Source organism: Heptranchias perlo, chromosome 24, assembly GCF_035084215.1.
Source record: "Heptranchias perlo isolate sHepPer1 chromosome 24, sHepPer1.hap1, whole genome shotgun sequence".
Taxonomy (NCBI): domain Eukaryota; kingdom Metazoa; phylum Chordata; class Chondrichthyes; order Hexanchiformes; family Hexanchidae; genus Heptranchias; species Heptranchias perlo.
The window spans coordinates 1,786,701-1,814,319 of NC_090348.1; the positions used below are offsets into that span (position 1 = coordinate 1,786,701).

General features: G+C 47.4%; 1 protein-coding gene across 1 annotated transcript in view; it reads right to left on the reverse strand.

The window, feature by feature from the left end:
• The window catches only part of LOC137341904 (dynein axonemal heavy chain 3-like), a 490,604-nt gene that overhangs the window by 89,817 nt on the left and 373,168 nt on the right, over positions 1–27,619 (reverse strand). Inside the window, exons 48-51 of the mRNA XM_068005410.1 lie at positions 16,846–16,976; positions 14,789–14,981; positions 4,001–4,179; positions 1,680–1,938 (exon numbers count right to left, since the gene is read on the reverse strand). Coding sequence (XP_067861511.1) covers positions 1,680–1,938; positions 4,001–4,179; positions 14,789–14,981; positions 16,846–16,976 — 762 coding nt within the window. The remainder of the gene's footprint in view (positions 1–1,679; positions 1,939–4,000; positions 4,180–14,788; positions 14,982–16,845; positions 16,977–27,619) is intronic.

A 27,619-nucleotide genomic window follows, 5' to 3' on the forward strand; every position in this document is an offset into this window, starting at 1 on the left:
TGAAAAGATTCCGGATGCCACAAGGGCCATGATCTGCACTGACATCCCCTCAGATCCACAGCCCATCCGCTAGACCTGTCCCCAGGGTGCAAATCCACCTGAGTCACACAAACTGGCACAACTCTCCCTTAGTGGCAAGAAGACATAGTCCTCACTGTGGTAAAACCCCACCCCTGGCACCACAACAGGAGGGCTGGGCATCTGTGGGGCACAATCAGCAGGTCCCCTCTCACTTGCCCCACCACACACTCCCGTACGGAGGGGGGCAGTAGGTCAACGTGAATGGGAACACCCACCACCACCACAGAAAAACAGGCCCGACCAAAGACCCCCGTTCAGGGTGTGGGACAGCTCTTTCAGCACTGTGCTGTGGGCTGAACTGCATCCCTCTGTGTTGGAAAATTCTGTCACACCAGAACTCTGATCAAATTTGGGAGTTGATTCATTGAAATGTGGGAATGTTTAATTTGACAGAAGATGTATTTTAACAGAGTGTCCCTTGAAATGCTGCCCCACAAAGGACCTGAAGTGTATTAAGTTATTGTAACTGGTGCAGAATTACAGGACAAAATTAATTCATTCACTTATGGTTTACCAAAAATCTTACGTATGCATTGTTGCATTTTCTGTCCAACTTTCTGTTATTGATTTTTTGGTCCTGTTTTACTGAAACATTTTACCTTGAAACTGCTATTGTAACCACTCAGCCCTAGAAATTTGATAGCGCAGTGCTCAATTTTCGGGTGCTAATAGGATGCCTAAGCCTCCAATATAATGGGCAGAAAGTGCCATATTGGTGTAGGCAAAAAATTGGTGTCACGGCCCGCGCCTGAAACAGGCGTTAGTCCCTTTGCATATTCAAATAAGAGGGGCGAACAAATTTCTAGGCCTTCGAATGGAAATCCTGTATGTGAACAGTTGCCTGTAACAATGTAGTTGCAGACTTTGACCAGTAGGTGCTGCTGTGGAGCACATTTCTCAAGTGTCCCGCCCAACTTGGTTGCCATCTTCGATAAACACAACCTCAGGACAGTCCATGAAGTACTTTGGAAGTGTAGTTACTGTTGTAATACAGCAAGGTCCTACAAACAGCAATGTGATAATGACTAGATAATCTGTTTTAATCTTGATTGAAGGATAAATATTCCCCAGGACACTGGGGAGAACTCCCCTGCTATTCTATGAATAGTGCCATGGGATCTTTTATGTCCACCTGAGAGGTTTAACATCTCATCCGAAAGACGTCTCTGACAGTGCAGCACTCCCTCAGTACTGCACTGGCAGTGTCAGCCTAGATCATGGGCTCAAGTCTCTGGAGTGGGACTTGAACTCACCACCTACTGACTCAGAGGTGAGAGTGCTGCCCACGGAGCCAGGGCTGACACCGGCAATGGAAAACCAAGGCCAGATTCGAGTTGTTTCTTCAACATTTCTGCAACTGATCCTGAGGATTAGTTGGCCGATCTGCTATCGTCTGTACCCTTGTGTGAAATTGCTCAACTGCGAGTTGTCCTGATGCCCACTCTACAGGACGGTGGGCAGAACAGATTCACTTCCAGTTGGCACATCTCAGCAGACCAGTCCTGGAATTACTGGTCTGAACAGCCCTTTGATTCCCAATAATAACTCTTTATATTTATCTTCAGGAGGTTCTAATACTCCCACATTCCATAACTTACCTTCGAGCAGAAGTGATTCTTTAGCTCGGAGAAAGCGGGAAGAGTGGAGAGGCGGACAATTTCACCCCAGGACTTGTCCTTCACCCAGGTGGGGGCAGGATTAACAAATGGGATCTCTAATGCCACCCCACCCGTCAGGAGAAAGCGCCATTCATCATCGTTCACAAGGTTCCGACTCCTCTGAATGCCAACACAAAGCAGGAATGAAAACAGCATCTTGTCTCGCTCGAACAGGGACCGACACACATTCTGGTAGATACTGGAAAAGAAAACATTGGATTCTCACTGAGGTACCACTCAGTGGGTCTCACAGCCAGGTGTAGAACTGAATTGTCATCTGGGTAGTACATGTTTAAAATTCATTCTCAGATTGTGGGCGTCACTGGCAGGGCTGGCATTTATTACCCATCCATAGTTTCCCCAAGAAGGTGGTGGTGGGTCTTTTTCTTTGTAGTGATTTGAGACAATTGAATGACTTGCTCGGCCACTTCAGAGGGGAGTTAAGAGTCAGCCACGTTGGTGTGGGACTGGAGTCACATATAGGCCCAGACCGGGTAAGGACGGCAGGTTTCCTTCCCTGAAGGACATTTGGAGATTTCATGAATGTTCTTTCCGGTCTTTGCCCCCAGTCCCTCACTCTGACCGTTAACTGGACATTCCTCTGCCTCCCTTTGTTTAAATATTAAAACTGTTTTTACTCAGCTTGCTGGTGATGGCCCCCAGCAGCCTCTTTAAAGACCGCTCGTTGGGCTGCCTGGCATCGGACAGAGCTGACTGCAGCACGTACAGCACACGCTATGGTCAGGCATCAACCAATTTTGGGATTGGTCCTGAAATGGGCGTTAGGTCCCCAATCTGCATAAGCAGTGGGCCTAGCGCTTGTTTCAGGCAGGAGCACAGGACAACTATAGAGGGTCCTAGCCAATACTGCGTGCGGCTGATGACTGGTGAGTGACTATTCCTCAGCCTCCCTTTCTTTAAATATTAAAACTTTGGGCTTACTTCCAGCAAGGCAAATTAATACCAGCATCTAAACGGTTATCCCCACCTATGTGAAAGTCCTGGTTTTATTTCTTAAACCAATCACAACCAACAAGCTGCAATGTAAACCAACAGCAGACTGGACAGATGAACATAGCAGGTGAACTTGTACACGACTCAGCTCCGACTTCCTCGCTGTAATATTCAGGAGAGAGGTTCAAACCCATTGAAGAGTTCTCATTTTTCCTACTTTGGTTGAGATGGTTGCAGTATTCCAATATCTGGGTGATGCTACATTACTGCAGAGTAACTCTTACATCACACCTCCACTGTCTGCTCTCCATGTAAATAAGTCAAGATAATTGTAACATGTTTACACATACCTAATACCAGCATATTTTCTTGATATCCTTAAGAGGAATGAAAGACCATTTTCCTTCCTGATTTTTGGAGTGATTACACATAGCTGATCTAACAACTGTTCAATAACAGACATTAATTCTCACTTACAGTCGCATTGAACCAATTTATACTAATTTGGCTTTTTCCCTTGAATACTTGGATTTAGCAGTAATGAAGCAAAGTAAAATGTGAAGGTTTCCAGAGACATTACAAGAGCTTTCAGTCAATGATTCACATTCTACATGGTACAAACCATCCCAGCAAAGGCCATGGGGCTTTTTTCCCTGCCTCGCCCTTGTCTGGGTGGTGTAGAGGTGGGACAGACTGAAAGTACCTGCCACAGGGCCCTCTGTGCACCCGAGTTGGTGGGCAAGCCATTCACGTGGCAAGACCCACTGCCAGGGTCCTCAGGTGCCTCCGTGTGGGTACCTTCCCAGGCAATGAAAGGAAATTGAGTAGGGAGGGCCTGACACACCCTTTTCTGTCCTGTTTCTATGGCAACACTTGGTGTGCACCAATCTCCGGTCCAGGATCTGCTCCGCTCTCAAAGGAAGATGAGGAATCACAGGCCATGTAAAGGGGTGGAGACCTGGAGTAACGAGTCTCCCGTCCCTCTTTCCTGACCTTGTTGGTTGGTCTTCCATTACGGAGGGCCTCAACACCAGGCCCGATCCTGTCCTTGCCTGATTGCCACACTCACATACTGGATAAGACCAAGGAGTGGGACCCTAGCTGGTCATTTCCCTCTCCCTACCCCAGAGGTGTGGAGGCCGGATGTAGTTACGGCCCATGTCCGGGTCAGCCTCCTCAGCACAGATGAGCATTTTAACCAGCGATCTCCAGTGCTGTATTCTCGGTAGGACATTACACGATGCCGACACTGACTGGGCCATCCGGGAAACATCAATCCCACTTTCATCACAAATTCCAATAATTACCTGCAGGTAAAGTGATCATTCAGATTGCTTATCCGTTCGTGGAGCAGGAGGGAGGGAGTGCTTTTGTCAATGGAGTTTATATAAAGATTTATAAACCAGGTGAGGGAATATTGGTACATGGGATCAATGTAAGCAAGATTAGAAATGACAAAGAACAGCACGCTGGAGTGAGTAGCTACCTGTAAAAGAACACAAAGAAAGTGAGATTACACCAGGTTTGTTCAACTCTACTGAGCAGATTCGAACAGTGGGGAGGACGTGTAGATCTGTAACAACATTTGACAGAATGTTCATTAAGTCGATGACTACAGTTTTGATGTGAGCTTTGTAAGATGCTTCGCTACTATTTAATTTAATAGGTTAGTTCATTAAATCGTCTAATCTCTTTCACATTAAAATAATTTGCAGCAATGGATGATCTGGACAGGAGATTGGATCAGGGGCTGAATCACCATGAGGTCACTGACTGACAGCAGAATAAGGACACGTTTAATCACAATTCATCAACAAAGTCAGTGATTTTAATCATTTTATTAATAGATCCCCGGTGGTCTCGCTCACCGGCAGTTGGGGGTGGGGATTGGGAGCAGTCTGGGGGGGTGGGGAAGTCTGGGGGGGTGGGGCAGGCGGGGGAGGAGTTGGGATATGTGGGCAGTCAAAGGGGGATGGGGCAGTCAGGGGGATGTAGGGCAGTCGGGAGGGGGTGGGCAGTCAGGGAGGGGGTGGGGCAGTCAGGGGGTGGCGCAGTCAGGGGGTAGGGCAGTCGGGAGGGGGTGGGGCAGTCAGGGGGTGGTGCAGTCAGGGGGTAGGGCAGTCGGGAGGGGGTGGGGCAGTCAGGGGGATGTAGGGCAGTCGGGAGGGGGTGGGGCAGTCGGGAGGGGGTGGGGCAGTCAGGGGGTGGGCAGTCAGGGAGGGGGTGGGGCAGGTGGGAGGGGGTGGGACAGTCAGGGGGTGGCGCAGTCAGGGGGTGGGGCAGTCGGGAGGGGGTGGGGCAGTCAGGGGGTGGGGCAGTCAGGGGATAGGGCAGTCGGGAGGGGGTGGGACAGTCAGGGGGTGGCGCAGTCAGGGGGTGGGCAGTCAGGAGGGGGTGGGGCAGTCAGGGGGATGGGGCAGTCAGGGGGATGTAGGGCAGTCGGGAGGGGGTGGGGCAGTCAGGGGGATGGGGCAGTCAGGGGGATGTAGGGCAGTCGGGAGGGGGTGGGGCAGTCGGGAGGGGGTGGGGCAGTCAGGGGGTGGGCAGTCAGGGAGGGGGTGGGGCAGGCGGGAGGGGGTGGGGCAGTCAGGGGGGTGTGGGGCAGTCGGGAGGGGGTGGGACAGTCGGGAGGGGTTGACAGTCGGGAGGGGGTGGGACAGTCGGGAGGGGCTGGGGCAGTGAGGGGGTGGGGCAGGCAGGGGGTGGGCAGTCAGGGGGATGTAGGGCAGTCGGGAGGGGGTGGGGCAGTTGGGAGGGGGTGGGGCAGTCGGGAGGGGGTGGGGCAGTCAGGGAGGTGTGGCAATATGGGGGTGGGGCAGTCAGGGGGTGGGGCAGTCGGGAGGGGGTGGGACAGTCGAGGGGGGTGGGACAGTCGAGGGGGGTGGGGCAGTCGGGAGGGGGTGGGACAGTCGAGGGGGGTGGGGCAGTCGGGAGGGGGTGGGACAGTCGAGGGGTAGGGGTGGAGCTGGCACAGGTTCAGAGATGTTTTTGGGATGGAGGACAGGAGCAGACTGCGATGGATGGGCCGAGAGAGGCAGTGTTGGTTTGTATAGTTTAGTTCTGCTACGAGTTTATTATAGATTACAAAGTTTGCTTTGATTTGATGTTTTTATACAAAAAGACATCATCACTGTGCATGTGTATAAATGTACGTAGCCTGGTAAATAAGGCTGGTGAGCTGCAGGCTCATGTTGCCACATGGGACTATGATATAGTGGGAATAACAGAGACCTGGCTCAAAGGAGGGGAGGATTGGGTACTTAATATTCCTGGCTACAGGGTATTCAGGAAAGATAGGGAAGGAAAGAAAGGAGGGGAGGGCAGTATTGATCAAAGAAACTATTATAGCATTGGAAAGGGATAATGTAGTTGAGGGGTCAAAGATAGAATCTATTTGGTTAGAATTAAGGAACAATAGAGGAGCTATTACACTACTGGGTGTATACCATAGGCCAGCAAATAGTGGGAAGGAGATAGAGGAGTAAATTTGCAGGCAAATTACAGAAAGATGCAAGAACTATAGAGTAGTGATAATGGGGGACTTCAATTATCCCAATATAGACTGGGACAGTAACAGTGTAAAGGGCAAAGAGGGGGAGGAATTCCTGAAATGTGCACAGGAGAACTTTTTGGAATAGTGTGTTTCCAGCAAAACGAGGAAGGAAGTGATGCCGGATCTAGTTCTGGGGAATGAAATGGGGCAGGTGCACGATGGGCCGATTGGCCTCTTCCTGTGCTGTACCTACCATGACACTATGAAGTGGAGCATGTTTCAGTGAGGGGAGCATTTGGGGAACAGTGATCATAATATCATTAGGCTTAGAATAGTTGTGGAAAAGGACAAGGAACAATCAAGCATAAAAATACTTAACTGGAGGAGGGCTAATTTCAGTGAGTTAAAAAGGGATCTGACCCAGGTGGAGTGGAATCAAAAATTGTTAGGGAAAACAGTAATTGAACAATGGGAGGCCTTCAAGGAGGAGATAGTTGGGGTACAGAGTAGACACATTCCCACAAGGGGGAAAAGAAAGGCATCCAAAGCTAGAGCTCCCTGGATGATTAAAATATAGAAATTAAAATGAAACAGAAAAAGGAGGCTTATGATAAATGTAAAGTTCATAATACAGTAGGGAACCAGACTAAATATAGAAAGTACAGAGACAGTCTATTCTAAAAAAGGGAATAAGAGGGACAAAGAGATTATGAGAATGGATTAGCGGCTAACATAAAAGGGAACACTAAAGTCTTTTATAAACATATAAATAGTAAAAGGATTGTCAAAGGAAGGGTGGGACCAATTAGGGACAAAAAGGAGATCTTCTTGTGGAGACAGAGGGCATGGCTGAGATACTAAATGAATACTTTGCATCTGTCTTCACTGGAGAAGAGGATGCTGCCATTGTAGCAGTAAAGGAGGAAGTAGTGATATTGGAGAGGATAAAAATAGATAAAGAGGGGGTACTTAAAAGATTGGCAGTACTCAAAGTAGAAAAGTCACCTGGTCCAGATGGGATGCATCCTCGGTTACTGAGGGAAGTAAGGGTGGAAATTGCGGAGTCTCTGGCCACAATCTTCCAATCCTCCTTAGATATGGGAGCAGTGCCGGAGGACTGGAGGATTGTAAATATTACACCCCTGTTCAAAAAAGTGGAGAGGGATAAACCCGGCAATTACAGGCCAGTCAGTCTAACGTCGGTGGTGGGGAAACTTTTACAGACAATAATCCGGGACAAAATTAATTGGCACTTGTAAAAGTCTGGGCTAATAAATGAAATTCAGCACGGATTTGTTAAAGGAAAACCCTGTTTGACTAACTTGATTGAATCATTGATGAAGTAACGGAGAGGGTTGATGAGGGTAGTGTGGTTGATGTTGTGTATATGGACTTTCAAAAGGCATTTGATAAAGTATCACATAATAGACTTGTTAGCAAAATTAAAGCCCATGGGATTAAAGGGACAGTGACAGCATGGATACAAAATTGGCTGGGGGACAGAAAGCAGAGAGTAGTGGTGAACGGTTGTTTTTCAGACTGGAGGGAAGTTTACAGTGGTGTTCCCCAGGGGTCGGTATTAGGATCTTTTTGATATATATTAATGACCTGGATTGTGGTATACAGGGCAAAATTTCAAAGTTTGCAGATGGCATTAAATTCAGAAATGTAGCAATCAGAGTGGAGGATATTAACAGATTTCAGGAGGACAGAGACAGACTGGTGAAATGGGCAGACACATGGCAGATGAAATTTAACACAAAGTGTGAAGTGATACATTTTGGTAGGAAGAATGAGGAGAGGCAATATAAACTAAATGGTACAATTTTAAAGGGGGTGCAGGAACAGAGAGACCTGGGGGTGTATGTACACAAATCTTTGAAGGTGGCAGGACAAGTTGAGAAGGCTGTTAAAAAAGCATATGGGATCCTGGGCTTTATTAATAGAGGCATAGAGTACAGAACCAAGGAAGTTATGCTGAACCTTTATAAAACACTGGTTAAGCCTCAGCTGGAGTATTGTGTCCAATTCTGGGCACCACACTTTAGGAAAGATGTCAAGGCCTTAGAGAGGGTGCAGAAGAGATTTACCAGAATGGTACCAGGGATGAGGGACTTCAGTTATGTGGAGAGACTGGAGAAGCTGGGATTGTTCTCCTTAGAGCAGAGAAGGTTAAGGGGAGATTTGATAAAGGTGTTCAAAATCATGAACAGTTTTAATAGAGTAAATAAGGAGAAACTGTTTCCAGTGGCAGAAGTGTCGGTAACCAGAGGACACAGATTTAAGGTGATGGAAAAGAGAGCCAGAGGCGACATGAGGAACATTTTTTTACACAGTGAGTTGCTATGATCTGGAATGCACTGCCTGAAAGGGCGGTGGAAGCAGATTAAATAGCAACTTTCAAAAAGGAATTGGATAAATACTTGAAGGGAAAACAATTACAAGGAAAGAGCAGGGGAATGGGCCTAATTGGATAGTTCTTTCAAAGAACCAGCACAGGCATGATGGGCCAAATGGTCTCTTTTTTTTTAATCATTCAAGTGATGTGGGTGTTGCTGGCAAGGCCAGCATTTATTGCCCATCCCTAATTGCCCTTGAGAAGGTGGTGGTGAGCTGCCTTCTTGAACCGCTGCAGTCCGTGTGGTGAAGGTTCTCCCACAGTGCTGTTAGGAAGGGAGTTCCAGGATTTTGACCCAGCGACGATGATGTGTGACTTGGAGGGGAACGTGCAGGTGGTGTTGTTCCCATGTACCTGCTGCCCTAGTCCTTCTAGGTGGTAGAAGTTGTGGGTTTGGGAGGTATTGTGCTGTACCACACTATGATATCTTCAAAATATTCACCCAAAATTATCAAAAATAAAAGTGCACTTAATTGAAGGTAAGCTTGTGACATGGTTGGTAATTAGTTCAGAGGCAGGAGACAGAGAGTCGGGATAAAGGGAACATTCTCTGATTAGCAGGATGTGACTAGCAGTTTTCCCCAGGGATCTGTACTGGGGCCTCAACTTCTCACTATTTATAATTGACTTGAATGAAGGAATGGAGAGTTGTATATCTAAGCTTGCAGATGAAGGGGGCAGTAGCAACATTGATACACAATTGGCTAAGGGACAGGAAACAGAGAGTAGTGGTGAACGGTTGTTTTTTGGACTGGAGGGAGGTGTATAGTCATAGAGTCATAGAGTCATACAGCACGGATAGAGGCCCTTCGGCCCATCGTGTCCGTGCCGGCCATCAAGCCCTGTCTACTCTAATCCCATATTCCAGCATTTGGTCCGTAGCCTTGTATGCTATGGCATTTCAAGTGCTCATCCAAATGCTTCTTGAATGTTGTGAGGGTTCCTGCCTCCACAACCCTTTCAGGCAGTGAGTTCCAGACTCCAACCACCCTCTGGGTGAAAAAGTTCTTTCTCAAATCCCCTCTAAACCTCCCGCCTTTTACCTTGAATCTATGTCCCCTTGTTATAGAACCCTCAACGAAGGGAAAAAGCTCCTTAGAATCCATCCTATCTGTGCCCCTCATAATTTTGTACACCTCAATCATGTCCCCCCTCAGCCTCCTCTGCTCCAAGGAAAACAAACCCAATCTTCCCAGTCTCTCTTCATAGCTGAAGCGCTCCAGCCCTGGTAACATCCTGGTGAATCTCCTCTGCACCCTCTCCAAAGCGATCACATCCTTCCTGTAGTGCGGCGACCAGAACTGCACACAGTACTCCAGCTGTGGCCTAACCAGTGTTTTATACAGCTCCATCATAACCTCCTTGCTCTTATATTCTATGCCTCGGCTAATAAAGGCAAGTATCCCATATGCCTTCTTTACCACCTTATCTACCTGTTCCGCCGCCTTCAGGGATCTGTGAACTTGCACACCAAGATCCCTCTGACCCTCTGTCTTGCCTAGGGTCCTCCCATTCATTGTGTATTCCCTTGCCTTGTTAGTCCCTCCAAAGTGCATCACCTCGCACTTTTCCGGGTTATATTCCATTTGCCACTGTTCCGCCCATCTGACCAACCCATCTATATCGTCCTGCAGACTGAGGCTATCCTCCTCGCTATTTACCACCCTACCAATTTTTGTATCATCAGCGAACTTACTGATCATACCTTTTACATTCATATCCAAGTCATTAATGTAGACCACAAACAGCAAGGGACCCAGCACCGATCCCTGTGGTACCCCACTGGCCACAGGCTTCCAGTCACAAAAACAACCTTCGACCATCACCCTCTGCCTTCTGCCACTAAGCCAGTTTTGTATCCAAAGTGCCAAGGCACCCTGGATTCCATGGGCTCGTACATTCTTGACCAGTCTCCTGTGGGGGACTTTATCGAAGGCCTTACTGAAATCCATGTATACCACATCCACTGCGTTACCCTCATCCACACGCCTAGTCACCCCCTCAAAAAATTCAATCAAATTAGTCAGTGGTGTTCCCAGGGGTCGGTGCTGGGACCACTGCTTTTTTTGATATATATTAATGACTTGGACTTGGGAGAACAGGGCACAATTTCAAAATTTGCAGATGACACAAAATTTGGAAGGGTAGTGATAGACTTCAAGAGGATATAGACAGGCTGGTGGCAGGGGCGGACACATGGCAGATGAAATTTAACGCAGAAAAATGCAAAATAATACATTTCGGTAGGAAGCTCGAGGAGAGGCAATATAAACTCGAGGGCACAACTCTAAAAGGGGTACAGGAACAGAGAGATCTGGGGGTATATGTGCACAAATAGTTGAAGATGGCAGAGCAGGTTGAGAAAGCAGTTAAAAAAGTATACGGGATTCTGGGCTTTATAAATAGAGGCATAGAGTACAAAAGCAAGGAAGTTATGATGAACCTTTATAAAACACTGGTTCGGCCACAACTGGAGTATTGTGTCCAGTTCTGGGCACTGCACTTCAGGAAAGATGTGAAGGCCTTAGAGAGGGTGCAGAAGAGATTTACTGGAATGATTCCAGGGATGAGGGACTTTAGTTACGTGGATAGACTGGAGAAGCTGGGGTTGTTCTCCTTGGAACAGAGAACGTTGAGAGGAGATTTGATAGAAGAATTTAAAATCATGAAGGGTCTAGACAGAGTAGATGGAGAGAAACTGTTCCCATTGGCAGAAGGGTCAAGAACCAGAGGACATAGATAGTATGTGGATGGCCCGACTAGAGAGGGGGCAAAACTTGACCTCCTCTTGGGAAATAAGGAAGGGCAGGTGACAGAAGTGTTAGTGAGGGATCACTTTGGGACCAGTGATCATAATTCCATTAGTTTTAAGATAGCTATGGAGAAGGATAGGTCTGGCCCAAAAGTTAAAATTCTAAATTGGGGAAAGGCCAATTTTGATGGTATTAGACAGGAACTTTCAGAAGTTGATTGGGAGAGTCTGTTGGCAGGCAAAGGGACGTCTGGTAAGTGGGAGTCCTTCAAAAATGTGTTAACCAGGGTTCAGGGTAAGCACATTCCTTATAAAGTAAAGGGCAAGGCTGGTAGAAGTAGGGAACCTTGGATGACTCGGGAGATTGAGGCCCTAGTCAGAAAGAAGAAGGAGGCATATGACATGCATAGGCAGCTGGGATCAAGTGGATCCCTTGAAGAGTATAGAGATTGCCGGAGTAGAGTTAAGAGAGAAATCAGGAGGGCAAAAAGGGGATATGAGATTGCTTTGGCAGATAAGGCAAAGGTGAATCCAAAGAGCTTCTACAAATACATAAAGGGCAAAAGAGTAACTAGGGAGAAAGTAGGGCCTCTGAAGGATCAACAAGGTCATCTATGTGCGGAACCACAAGAGATGGGTGAGATCCTAAATGAATATTTCGCATCGGTATTTACGGTTGAGAAAGGCATGGATGTTAGGGAACTTGGGGAAATAAATAGTGATGTCTTGAGGAGTGTACATATTACAGAGAGAGAGGTGCTGGAAGTCTTAACGCGCATCAAGGTAGATAAATCTCCGGGACCTGATGAAATGTATCCCAGGACGTTATGGGAGGTTAGGGAGGAAATTGCGGGTCCCCTAGCAGAGATATTTGAATCATCGACAGCTACAGGTGAGGTGCCTGAAGATTGGAGGGTTGCAAATGTTGTGCCTTTGTTTAAGAAGGGCGGCAGGGAAAAGCCTGGGAACTACAGACCGGTGAGCCTGACATCTGTAGTGGGTAAGTTGTTAGAGGGTATTCTGAGAGACAGGATCTACAGGCATTTGGAGAGGCAGGGACTGATTAGGAACAGTCAGCATGGTTTTGTGAGAGGAAAATCATGTCTCTCGAATTTGATTGAGTTTTTTGAAGGGGTAACCAAGAAGATAGATGAGGGCTGTGCAGTAGACGTAGTCTACATGGACTTTAGCAAAGCCTTTGACAAGGTACCGCATGGTAGGTTGTTACATAAGGTTAAATCTCACGGGATCCAAGGCGAGGTAGCCAATTGGATACAACATTGGCTTGACGACAGAAGACAGAGGGTGGGTGTAGAGGGTTGTTTTTCAAATTGGAGGCCTGTGACCAGCGGTGTGCCTCAGGGATCGGTGCTGGGTCCGCTGTTATTTGTTATTTATATTAATGATTTGGATGAGAATTTAGGAGGCATGGTTAGTAAGTTTGCAGATGACACCAAGATTGGTGGCATTGTGGACAGTGAAGAAGGTTATCTAGGATTGCAACGGGATCTTGATAAATTGGGCCAGTGGGCCGATGAATGGCAGATGGAGTTTAATTTAGATAAATGTGAGGTGATGCATTTTGGGAGATCGAATCGGGCCAGGACCTACTCCGTTAATGGTAGGGCGTTGGGGAGAGTTATAGAACAAAGAGATCTAGGAGTACAGGTTCATAGCTCCTTGAAAGTGGAGTCACAGGTGGATAGGGTGGTGAAGAAGGCATTCAGCATGCTTGGTTTCATTGGTCAGAACATTGAATACAGGAGTTGGGATGTCTTGTTGAAGTTGTACAAGACATTAGTTAGGCCACACTTGGAATACTGTGTACAGTTCTGGTCACCCTATTATAGAAAGGATATTATTAAACTAGAAAGAGTGCAGAAAATATTTACTAGGATGCTGCCGGGACTTGATGGTTTGACTTATAGGGAGAGGTTAGATAGACTGGGACATTTTTCCCTGGAGAGTAGGAGGTTGAGGGGTGATCTTATACAAGTCTATAAAATAATGAGGGGCATAGATAAGGTAGATAGTCAAAATCTTTTCCCAAAGGTAGGGGAGTCTATAACGAGGGGACATAGATTTAAGGTGAGAGGGGAGAGATACAAAAGGGTCCAGAGGGGCAATTTTTTCACTCAAAGGGTGGTGAGTGTCTGGAACGAGCTGCCAGAGGCAGTAGTAGAGGCGGGTACAATTTTGTCTTTTAAAAAGCATTTGGACAGTTACATGGGTAAGATGGGTATAGAGGGATATGGGCCAAGTGCAGGCAATTGGGACTAGCTTAGTGGTATAAACTGGGCGACATGGACATGTTGGGCCAAAGGGCCTGTTTCCATGTTGTAAACTTCTATGATTCTATGATTCTATTTAAGGTGATTGGCAAAAGAACTAAAGGTGACATGAGGAAAAACTTTTTACACAGCGAGTGGTTATGATCTGGAATGCACTGCCCGAGGGGGTGGTGGAGGCAGATTCAATCATGGCCTTCAAAAGGGAACTGGATAAGTACTTGAAAAGGAAAAAATTTGCAGGGCTACGGGGATAGGACGGGGGAGTGGGACTAGCTGGATTGCTCTTGCATAGAGCCGGCACGGACTCGATGGGCTGAATGGCCTCCTTCCGTGCTGTAACCTTTCTATGATTCTATGAACCCATGACACTAAGTTAGGAGGCACAGTTGATGGGAGCAGGAAGTTACCGTGCCAATGCTCAAAGTGAGTTGATGAGGAGGGTGTTTTACAATAATAGGAGCATTGTCAACAAATTGTGATGGGCAAGTTTTACAGGAAATAAGTGTAACATCTGCAGGAAGTGCGAGCTATACACAAGACTTTTAATATATTATATCGATACATAGCATAAATAATTATTTGGTTTCTTTCATTCTTAGTGGCTTGACTTGTGTTCGAGTGATCGGCCAGATTTTAATTAGGAATTGATGCATGAAACAAAACAATGAAAAACTGCAGGAAAATTCCAGCTGGTCTCCGTGTAGATAGTGAAGGTCGAGGACACAGTATATTCAGTCAGGGCCTAAAGTTTGATTTGTGTGATGGGCTATCTATTATTGATTCCTTTATAACTCAAAGATTTGTGGCCAATGGAGTTTCTAGTAATAGTGAAATAAACACTTAATTAAAAATTTATAGTTGATTAAAAATTTCATGTTCAGAAAGCACCGAACTCTTATACATTAGTATGAACTTTTACCAAGTGACTTGCAGTGATGTTCTGAAACGTAATTATCGTATAACTGGGCCAAGGATTGTCTTAGCATTAAACAGATTCATTTATATATAAAAATGCCCTCAGCAACACGTAAATTTACTTTTTCAACAATATCCAGAAGTATCCAACAACTGCCTGATTGAAAGCTAAACCTTCCACTGTCAGTCATCGGACTGTCTCATTCTCTGGATATTCTGGAATTGAAAAATCAAACCTCGACTCACAGGCCTGTACCCGTCCCTGGTTTCATCAATTTGCATCTCGGTCTTAGTTGTAATCTCTTGTTTCTCTCGGATCTCCTGTGAGAGCTGCTTGCTGGAGGAGAGAATGTGAATGGCCCGTTCATCCTCCAGGATGTTTCCTTGTGACATCGACAGCACCTCCAAGATCTGATCTTCCGTTTCTTTCAAAAGTTTTCTGAGTAGAAAAATGTATTGAAATTACAATCGCTAATCAGTGTCACCTTGTGCTGATATGGGGGGTTTAAAGATTTCGGTGAAACCTTGTCTATAGCCTATGGTATCAGACTACCAGACCAGGGGCCCTGAGTTCACACTCCTACCATGGCAAACTGTGACAGTGAAATCTGGTCAGTTGTGGGTTGGTATCAGAAAAATTACCATTTTCCGATTGCCATAAAAACCCAACTGGGTCACTGACGCCCCTCCCACCTCTACCCGTTCTGGCCTACATATGACTCCAACCCCACCCTATGGAGTAGACTTTCACTCTCGGCGGTGGTGGAGAGCGGGTGGAAGTGGATCGGCTGCCTGTTACACAAACCGCTTGATTTTCCTTTCCAACAACTTTCCAACGGACAGGAGAATTGGGCGGGTGTATAACAGGCGGGCATATGACAGGCGGGTATTTAACGGGCGGGTATTTAACGGGTGGGTGTATAACGGACGGGTGTATAACGGACGGGTATTTAATGGGCGGGTGTATAACGGACGGGTGTATAACGGGTGGGTATTTAATGGGTGGGTGTATAACGGACGGGTGTATAACGGGTGGGTATTTAATGGGCGGGTGTATAATGGGCGGGTGTATAATGGGTGGGTATTTAATGGGTGGGTGTATAACGGACGGGTGTATAACGGGTGGGTATTTAACGGGCGGGTGTATAACGGACGGGTGTATAACGGACGGGTATTTAATGGGCGGGTGTATAACGGACGGGTGTATAACGGGTGGGTATTTAATGGGTGGGTGTATAACGGACGGGTGTATAACGGGTGGGTATTTAATGGGCGGGTGTATAATGGGCGGGTGTATAATGGGCGGGCATATGACAGGCGGGTATTTAACGGGCGGGCGTATAATGGGCGGGTGTAGAACGGGCAGGTGTCACCCACGTCTCAAGAACAAATAAAAACAATGCAAAGTCATTCATCGTTTGTAAACTTTTCATAGGGACACAGGAATGGGAGGAGGCCATTCAGCCCCTCGAGCCTGTTCTACCATTCAATTAGATCATGGCTGATCTGTATCCTAACTCCATTTACCCACCTTTGTTCCATATCCCTTGATACCCTTACCCAACAAAAATCTATTGATATCAGTCTTGAAAGCTCCAACTGAACCAACATCCACAGCCTTATGAGTTCCAGATTTCCACTACCCTTTGTGTGAAATAGTGCTTCCTGATTTCACTCCTAAACGGCCTAGCTCTAATTTTAAGATTATGTCCCCTTGTTCTGGATTCCCCCACCAGAGGAAAATAGTTTCTCCGTATCTGCCCTATAGAATCCCTTTATCATTTCATACACCTCAATTTGATCATCCTCATTCTTCTAAACTCAAGGGAATACAAGCCGTGTTTATGCAACCAGTCCTCATAATTTAACCCTTTTAGCCCCGGTATCATTCTGTGAATCTGCGCTGCACCCCCTCCAAGGCCAATCTATCCTTCCTGAGGTGCGGTGCCCAGAACTGAAGGCAGTCTCCAGATGGGGTCTAACCAGAGCTCTGTACAACTGGAACATAACTTCCCCACTTCTGTATTCCAATCCCCTTGTTACTCATTGCTAAATCTAGTGTGGGCTTTTCCTTGTTAGTTCTAAAACATATAGAAAACTGTCCTGAATACATTCTAGAAATTCATTGCCTTTACTGTTGATCCAGTTTTAGTAGCTTTCAGTCTAGTCAAAATCAGCCTTATTTTCTGGATGAAAAAGTGCCAAAGTAGTGATTGATTTCTTAATCTGATTATGTGCTGATTCCTTTCCCATCAACTCATGATCTGAAGCTGCCGATCAGAGGACCGTGCTTTAACTGGTACCTGTTTTGTGCCCTTTCCAGATAAAGAACTTTCTTTTTTTCTTCCAGTTCTGGTTTTTCCTTGGCTGTGACAATACTCAGCAGCTGGTCCTCCAGCCCGATTGATGTGATCATGAAGTTAAGGAGAGTGACCTGAAAAATCAAAGATGTTACTTTGAGGCTGCTTCTTGGTTATACCAGACGTCATTGCTTAACTTTCAACAGAAAATACTGAAAACAAGATAACTGGTAATATTCTGTTTCAGAGATGTTCTTCAAAATTATAATATAAGAAAACATTTCCATTATTTAAAGAAATCACACCAACATATCCTTTCAAAAATTGAACAATTGAGAAGCTTTTACTTTATTTTAACAGCCCTTCCCTTGTATGATTTAGTATGGATACAGGACCAGAGAAATCTCCCCAATACTGGATACGGGACATGGGAAATCTCCCCAATACTGGATACAGGACCAGGGAAATCTCCACAATACTGGATACAGGACCAGGGAAATCTCCCCAATACTGGGTACAGGACCAGGGAAATCTCCACAATACTGGGTACAGGACCAGGGAAATCTCCCCAATACTGGATACGGGACCAGGGAAATCTCCCCAATACTGGGTACAGGACCAGGGAAATCTTCCCAATACTGGATACGGGACCAGGGAAATCTCCCCAATACTGGGTACAGGATCAGGGAAATCTCCACAATACTGGGTACAGGACCAGGGAAATCTCCACAATAATGGGTACAGGACCAGGGAAATCTCCCCAATACTGGATACAGGACCAGGGAAATCTCCCCAATACTGGATACAGGACCAGGGAAATCTCCCCAATACTGGATACGGGACCAGGGAAATCTCCACAATGCTGGATACGGGACCAGGGAAATCTCCACAATACTGGATACAGGATCAGGGAAATCTCCCCAATACTGGGTATAGGATCAGGGAAATCTCCCCAATACTGGGTACAGGATCAGGGAAATCTCCACAATACTGGATACAGGATCAGGGAAATCTCCCCAATACTGGATACAGGATCAGGGAAATCTCCCCAATACTGGGTATAGGATCAGGGAAATCTCCCCAATACTGGGTACAGGACCAGGGAAATCTCCACAATACTGGATACAGGATCAGGGAAATCTCCACAATACTGGGTACAGGATCAGGGAAATCTCCCCAATACTGGATACGGGACCAGGGAAATCTCCACAATACTGGATACAGGATCAGGGAAATCTCCCCAATACTGGGTACAGGATCAGGGAAATCTCCCCAATACTGGATACAGGATCAGGAAAATCTCCCCAATACTGGATAGAGGAACAGGGAAATCTCCCCAATGCTGGATACAGGACCAGGGAAATCTCCCCAATACTGGATACAGGATCAGGGAAATCTCCCCAATACTGGGTATAGGATCAGGGAAATCTCCCCAATACTGGGTACAGGATAAGGGAAATCTCCCCAATACTGGATACGGGACCAGGGAAATCTCCACAATACTGGGTACAGGATCAGGGAAATCTCCCCAATACTGGGTACAGGACCAGGGAAATCTCCACAATACTGGGTACAGGACCAGGGAAATCTCCACAATACTGGGTACAGGATCAGGGAAATCTCCCCAATACTGGGTACAGGACCAGGGAAATCTCCCCAATACTGGGTACAGGACCAGGGAAATCTCCACAATACTGGGTACAGGACCAGGGAAATCTTCCCAATACTGGGCACAGGATGAGGGAAATCTCCCCAATACTGGATACGGGACCAGAGAAATCTCCCCAATACTGGGTACAGGACCAGGGAAATCTCCCCAATACTGGGTACAGGACCAGGGAAATCTCCACAATACTGGATACGGGACCAGGGAAATCTCCCCAATACTGGGTACAGGACCAGGGAAACCTCCCCAATACTGGATACAGGACGAGAGAAAACTCCTCAATACTGGATACAGGATCAGGGAAATCTCCCCAATACTGGATACAGGATCAGGGAAATCTCCCCAATACTGGGTACAGGACCAGGGAAATCTCCCCAATACTGGGTACAGGACCAGGGAAATCTCCACAATACTGGGTACAGGATCAGGGAAATCTCCCCAATACTGGGTATAGGATCAGGGAAATCTCCCCAATACTGGGTACAGGATCAGGGAAATCTCCCCAATACTGGGTACGGGATCAGGGAAATCTCCACAATACTGAGTACAGGATCAGGGAAATCTCCCCAATACTGGATACAGGACCAGGGAAATCTCCCCAATACTGGATACAGGATCAGGGAAATCTCCACAATACTGGATACAGGATCAGGGAAATCTCCCCAATACTGGATACAGGACCAGGGAAATCTCCCCAATACTGGATACAGGACCAGGGAAATCTCCACAATACTGGGTACGGGACCAGGGAAATCTCCCCAAAACTGGATACAGGACCAGGGAAATCTCCCCAATACTGGGTACAGGACCAGGGAAATCTCCCCAATACTGGGTACAGGATCAGGGAAATCTCCACAATACTGGGTACAGGACCAGGGAAATCTCCACAATACTTGATACAGGACCAGGGAAATCTCCCCAATACTGGATACGGGACCAGGGAAATCTCCACAATACTGGGTACAGGACCAGGGAAATCTTCCCAATACTGGGTACAGGACCAGGGAAATCTCCCCAATACTGGGTACAGGATCAGGGAAATCTCCCCAATACTGGATACAGGACCAGGGAAATCTCCCCAATACTGGATACAGGATCAGGGAAATCTCCACAATACTGGATACAGGATCAGGGAAATCTCCCCAATACTGGGTACAGGATCAGGGAAATCTCCCCAATACTGGATACAGGACCAGGGAAATCTCCACAATACTGGATACAGGATCAAAGAACATAAGAACATTAGAACAGGATCATAAGAACATAAGAACAGTACCCAGGATCAGGGAAATCTCCCCAATACTGGGTACAGGATCAGGGAAATCTTCCCAATACTGGGCACAGGATCAGGGAAATCTCCCCAATACTGGATACGGGACCAGGGAAATCTCCCCAATACTGGGTACAGGACCAGGGAAATCTCCCCAATACTGGGTACAGGACCAGGGAAATCTCCACAATACTGGATACGGGACCAGGGAAATCTCCCCAATACTGGGTACAGGACCAGGGAAACCTCCCCAAAACTGGATACAGGACGAGAGAAAACTCCTCAATACTGGATACGGGACCAGGGAAATCTCCCCAATACTGGGTACAGGACCAGGGAAACCTCCCCAATACTGGATACAGGACGAGAGAAAACTCCTCAATACTGGATACAGGATCCGGGAAATCTCCCCAATACTGGATACAGGATCAGGGAAATCTCCCCAATACTGGGTACAGGACCAGGGAAATCTCCCCAATACTGGGTACAGGACCAGGGAAATCTCCACAATACTGGGTACAGGATCAGGGAAATCTCCCCAATACTGGGTATAGGATCAGGGAAATCTCCCCAATACTGGGTACAGGATCAGGGAAATCTCCCCAATACTGGGTACGGGATCAGGGAAATCTCCACAATACTGGGTACAGGATCAGGGAAATATCCCCAATACTGGATACAGGATCAGGGAAATCTCCCCAATACTGGATACAGGATCAGGGAAATCTCCACAATACTGGATACAGGATCAGGGAAATCTCCTCAATACTGGATACAGGACCAGGGAAATCTCCCCAATACTGGATACAGGACCAGGGAAATCTCCACAATACTGGGTACGGGACCAGGGAAATCTCCCCAAAACTGGATACAGGACCAGGGAAATCTCCCCAATACTGGGTACAGGACCAGGGAAATCTCCCCAATACTGGGTACAGGATCAGGGAAATCTCCACAATACTGGGTACAGGACCAGGGAAATCTCCACAATACTGGATACAGGACCAGGGAAATCTCCCCAATACTGGATACGGGACCAGGGAAATCTCCACAATACTGGGTACAGGACCAGGGAAATCTTCCCAATACTGGGTACAGGACCAGGGAAATCTCCCCAATACTGGGTACAGGATCAGGGAAATCTCCCCAATACTGGATACAGGACCAGGGAAATCTCCCCAATGCTGGATACAGGATCAGGGAAATCTCCCCAATACTGGGTACAGGATCAGGGAAATCTTCCCAATACTGGGTACAGGACCAGGGAAATCTTCCCAATACTGGATACAGGACCAGGGAAATCTCCCCAATACTGGATACAGGATCAGGGAAATCTCCCCAAAACTGGGTACAGGACCAGGGAAATCTCCCCAATACTGGGTACAGGACCAGGGAAATCGCCACAATACTCGGTACAGGATCAGGGAAATCTCCCCAATACTGGATACAGGACCAGGGAAATCTCCCCAATACTGGGTACAGGACCAGGGAAATCTCCCCAATACTGGGTACAGGATCAGGGAAATCTCCCCAATACTGGGTACAGGACCAGGGAAATCTCCACAATACTGGGTACAGGATCAGGGAAATCTCCCCAATACTGGATACAGGACCAGGGAAATCTCCCCAACACTGGGTACAGGATCAGGGAAATCTCCACAATACTGGGTACAGGACCAGGGAAATCTCCACAATACTGGGTACAGGACCAGGGAAATCTCCCCAATACTGGATACAGGACCAGGGAAATCTCCCCAATTCTGGATACAGGACCAGGGAAATCTCCCCAATACTGGATACAGGACCAGGGAAATCACCCCAATACTGGGTACAGGACCAGAGAAATCTCCCCAACACTGGATACGGGACCAGGGAAATCTCCACAATGCTGGATACGGGACCAGGGAAATCTCCACAATACTGGATACAGGATCAGGGAAATCTCCCCAATACTGGGTGTAGGATCAGGGAAATCTCCCCAATACTGGGTACAGGATCAGGGAAATCTCCCCAATACTGGATACAGGATCAGGGAAATCTCCCCAATACTGGATACAGGATCACGGAAATCTCCCCAATACTGGGTATAGGATCAGGGAAATCTCCCCAATACTGGGTACAGGACCAGGGAAATCTCCACAATACTGGATACAGGATCAGGGAAATCTCCACAATACTGGGTACAGGATCAGGGAAATCTCCCCAATACTGGATACGGGACCAGGGAAATCTCCACAATACTGGATACAGGATCAGGGAAATCTCACCAATACTGGGTACAGGATCAGGGAAATCTCCCCAATACTGGATACAGGATCAGGGAAATCCCCCCAATACTGGATAGAGGATCAGGGAAATCTCCCCAATACTGGATACAGGACCAGGGAAATCTCCCCAATACTGGATACAAGATCAGGGAAATCTCCCCAATACTGGGTATAGGATCAGGGAAATCTCCCCAATACTGGGTACAGGATCAGTGAAATCTCCCCAATACTGGATACGGGACCAGGGAAATCTCCACAATACTGGGTACAGGATCAGGGAAATCTCCCCAATACTGGGTACAGGACCAGGGAAATCTCCACAATACTGGGTACAGGACCAGGGAAATCTCCACAATACTGGGTACAGGACCAGGGAAATCTCCCCAATACTGGATACAGGACCAGGGAAATCTCCCCAATTCTGGATACAGGACCAGGGAAATCTCCCCAATACTGGATACAGGACCAGGGAAATCACCCCAACACTGGGTACAGGACCAGAGAAATCTCCCCAATACTGGATACAGGACCAGGGAAATCTCCACAATGCTGGATACGGGACCAGGGAAATCTCCACAATACTGGATACAGGATCAGGGAAATCTCCCCAATACTGGGTACAGGATCAGGGAAATCTCCCCAATACTGGGTACAGGATCAGGGAAATCTCCCCAATACTGGATACAGGATCAGGGAAATCTCCCCAATACTGGATACAGGATCAGGGAAATCTCCCCAATACTGGATACAGGATCAGGGAAATCTCCCCAATACTGGGTATAGGATCAGGGAAATCTCCCCAATACTGGGTACAGGACCAGGGAAATCTCCACAATACTGGATACAGGATCAGGGAAATCTCCACAATACTGGGTAGAGGATCAGGGAAATCTCCCCAATACTGGATACGGGACCAGGGAAATCTCCACAATACTGGATACAGGATCAGGGAAATCTCCCCAATACTGGGTACAGGATCAGGGAAATCTCCCCAATACTGGATACAGGATCAGGGAAATCTCCCCAATACTGGATAGAGGATCAGAGAAATCTCCCCAATACTGGATACAGGACCAGGGAAATCTCCCCAATACTGGATACAGGATCAGGGAAATCTCCCCAATACTGGGTATAGGATCAGGGAAATCTCCCCAATACTGGGTACAGGATCAGGGAAATCTCCACAATACTGGATACGGGACCAGGGAAATCTCCACAATACTGGGTACAGGATGAGGGAAATCTCCCCAATACTGGGTACAGGACCAGGGAAATCTCCACAATACTGGGTACAGGATCAAAGAACATTAGAACAGGATCATAAGAACATAAGAACAGTACCCAGGATCAGGGAAATCTCCCCAATACTGGGTACAGGATCAGGGAAATCTTCCCAATACTGGGTACGGGACCAGGGAAATCTTCCCAATACTGGATACAGGACCAGGGAAATCTCCCCAATACTGGATACAGGATCAGGGAAATCTCCCCAATACTGGGTACAGGATCAGGGAAATCTTCCCAATACTGGGTACAGGACCAGGGAAATCTTCCCAATACTGGATACAGGACCAGGGAAATCTCCCCAATACTGGATACAGGATCAGGGAAATCTCCCCAAAACTGGGTACAGGACCAGGGAAATCTCCCCAATACTGGGTACAGGACCAGGGAAATCGCCACAATACTGGGTACAGGATCAGGGAAATCTCCCCAATACTGGATACAGGACCAGGGAAATCTCCCCAAGACTGGGTACAGGACCAGGGAAATCTCCCCAATACTGGGTACAGGATCAGGGAAATCTCCCCAATACTGGGTACAGGACCAGGGAAATCTCCACAATACTGGGTACAGGATCAGGGAAATCTCCCCAATACTGGATACAGGACCAGGGAAATCTCCCCAATACTGGGTACAGGATCAGGGAAATCTCCACAATACTGGGTACAGGACCAGGGAAATCTCCACAATACTGGGTACAGGACCAGGGAAATCTCCCCAATACTGGATACAGGACCAGGGAAATCTCCCCAATTCTGGATACAGGACCAGGGAAATCTCCCCAATACTGGATACAGGACCAGGGAAATCACCCCAATACTGGGTACAGGACCAGAGAAATCTCCCCAACACTGGATACGGGACCAGGGAAATCTCCACAATGCTGGATACGGGACCAGGGAAATCTCCACAATACTGGATACAGGATCAGGGAAATCTCCCCAATACTGGGTGTAGGATCAGGGAAATCTCCCCAATACTGGGTACAGGATCAGGGAAATCTCCCCAATACTGGATACCGGATCAGGGAAATCTCCCCAATACTGGATACAGGATCAGGGAAATCTCCCCAATACTGGGTATAGGATCAGGTAAATCTCCCCAATACTGGGTACAGGACCAGGGAAATCTCCACAATACTGGATACAGGATCAGGGAAATCTCCACAATACTGGGTACAGGATCAGGGAAATCTCCCCAATACTGGATACGGGACCAAGCAAATCTCCACAATACTGGATACAGGATCAGGGAAATCTCACCAATACTGGGTACAGGACCAGGGAAATCTCCACAATACTGGGGACAGGACCAGGGAAATCTCCACAATACTGGGTACAGGATCAGGGAAATCTCCCCAATACTGGGTACAGGACCAGGGAAATCTCCCCAATACTGGGTACAGGACCAGGGAAATCTCCACAATACTGGGTACAGGACCAGGGAAATCTTCCCAATACTGGGCACAGGATCAGGGAAATCTCCCCAATACTGGATACGGGATCAGGGAAATCTCCCCAATACTGAGTACAGGACCAGGGAAATCTCCCCAATACTGGGTACAGGACCAGGGAAATCTCCACAATACTGGATACAGGACCAGGGAAATCTCCCCAATACTGGATACGGGACCAGGGAAATCTCCACAATACTGGGTACAGGACCAGGGAAATCTTCCCAATACTGGGTACAGGACCAGGGAAATCTCCCCAATACTGGGTACAGGATCAGGGAAATCTCCCCAATACTGGATACAGGACCAGGGAAATCTCCCCAATGCTGGATACAGGATCAGGGAAATCTCCCCAATACTGGGTACAGGATCAGGGAAATCTTCCCAATACTGGGTACAGGACCAGGGAAATCTTCCCAATACTGGATACAGGACCAGGGAAATCTCCCCAATACTGGATACAGGATCAGGGAAATCTCCCCAAAACTGGGTACAGGACCAGGGAAATCTCCCCAATACTGGGTACAGGACCAGGGAAATCGCCACAATACTCGGTACAGGATCAGGGAAATCTCCCCAATACTGGATACAGGACCAGGGAAATCTCCCCAATACTGGGTACAGGACCAGGGAAATCTCCCCAATACTGGGTACAGGATCAGGGAAATCTCCCCAATACTGGGTACAGGACCAGGGAAATCTCCACAATACTGGGTACAGGATCAGGGAAATCTCCCCAATACTGGATACAGGACCAGGGAAATCTCCCCAACACTGGGTACAGGATCAGGGAAATCTCCACAATACTGGGTACAGGACCAGGGAAATCTCCACAATACTGGGTACAGGACCAGGGAAATCTCCCCAATACTGGATACAGGACCAGGGAAATCTCCCCAATTCTGGATACAGGACCAGGGAAATCTCCCCAATACTGGATACAGGACCAGGGAAATCACCCCAATACTGGGTACAGGACCAGAGAAATCTCCCCAACACTGGATACGGGACCAGGGAAATCTCCACAATGCTGGATACGGGACCAGGGAAATCTCCACAATACTGGATACAGGATCAGGGAAATCTCCCCAATACTGGGTGTAGGATCAGGGAAATCTCCCCAATACTGGGTACAGGATCAGGGAAATCTCCCCAATACTGGATACAGGATCAGGGAAATCTCCCCAATACTGGATACAGGATCACGGAAATCTCCCCAATACTGGGTATAGGATCAGGGAAATCTCCCCAATACTGGGTACAGGACCAGGGAAATCTCCACAATACTGGATACAGGATCAGGGAAATCTCCACAATACTGGGTACAGGATCAGGGAAATCTCCCCAATACTGGATACGGGACCAGGGAAATCTCCACAATACTGGATACAGGATCAGGGAAATCTCACCAATACTGGGTACAGGATCAGGGAAATCTCCCCAATACTGGATACAGGATCAGGGAAATCTCCCCAATACTGGATAGAGGATCAGGGAAATCTCCCCAATACTGGATACAGGACCAGGGAAATCTCCCCAATACTGGATACAAGATCAGGGAAATCTCCCCAATACTGGGTATAGGATCAGGGAAATCTCCCCAATACTGGGTACAGGATCAGTGAAATCTCCCCAATACTGGATACGGGACCAGGGAAATCTCCACAATACTGGGTACAGGATCAGGGAAATCTCCCCAATACTGGGTACAGGACCAGGGAAATCTCCACAATACTGGGTACAGGACCAGGGAAATCTCCACAATACTGGGTACAGGACCAGGGAAATCTCCCCAATACTGGATACAGGACCAGGGAAATCTCCCCAATTCTGGATACAGGACCAGGGAAATCTCCCCAATACTGGATACAGGACCAGGGAAATCACCCCAATACTGGGTACAGGACCAGAGAAATCTCCCCAATACTGGATACAGGACCAGGGAAATCTCCACAATGCTGGATACGGGACCAGGGAAATCTCCACAATACTGGATACAGGATCAGGGAAATCTCCCCAATACTGGGTACAGGATCAGGGAAATCTCCCCAATACTGGGTACAGGATCAGGGAAATCTCCCCAATACTGGATACAGGATCAGGGAAATCTCCCCAATACTGGATACAGGATCAGGGAAATCTCCCCAATACTGGATACAGGATCAGGGAAATCTCCACAATACTGGGTATAGGATCAGGGAAATCTCCCCAATACTGGGTACAGGACCAGGGAAATCTCCACAATACTGGATACAGGATCAGGGAAATCTCCACAATACTGGGTAGAGGATCAGGGAAATCTCCCCAATACTGGATACGGGACCAGGGAAATCTCCACAATACTGGATACAGGATCAGGGAAATCTCCCCAATACTGGGTACAGGATCAGGGAAATCTCCCCAATACTGGATACAGGATCAGGGAAATCTCCCCAATACTGGATAGAGGATCAGAGAAATCTCCCCAATACTGGATACAGGACCAGGGAAATCTCCCCAATACTGGATACAGGATCAGGGAAATCTCCCCAATACTGGGTATAGGATCAGGGAAATCTCCCCAATACTGGGTACAGGATCAGGGAAATCTCCACAATACTGGATACGGGACCAGGGAAATCTCCACAATACTGGGTACAGGATGAGGGAAATCTCCCCAATACTGGGTACAGGACCAGGGAAATCTCCACAATACTGGGTACAGGATCAAAGAACATTAGAACAGGATCATAAGAACATAAGAACAGTACCCAGGATCAGGGAAATCTCCCCAATACTGGGTACAGGATCAGGGAAATCTTCCCAATACTGGGTACGGGACCAGGGAAATCTTCCCA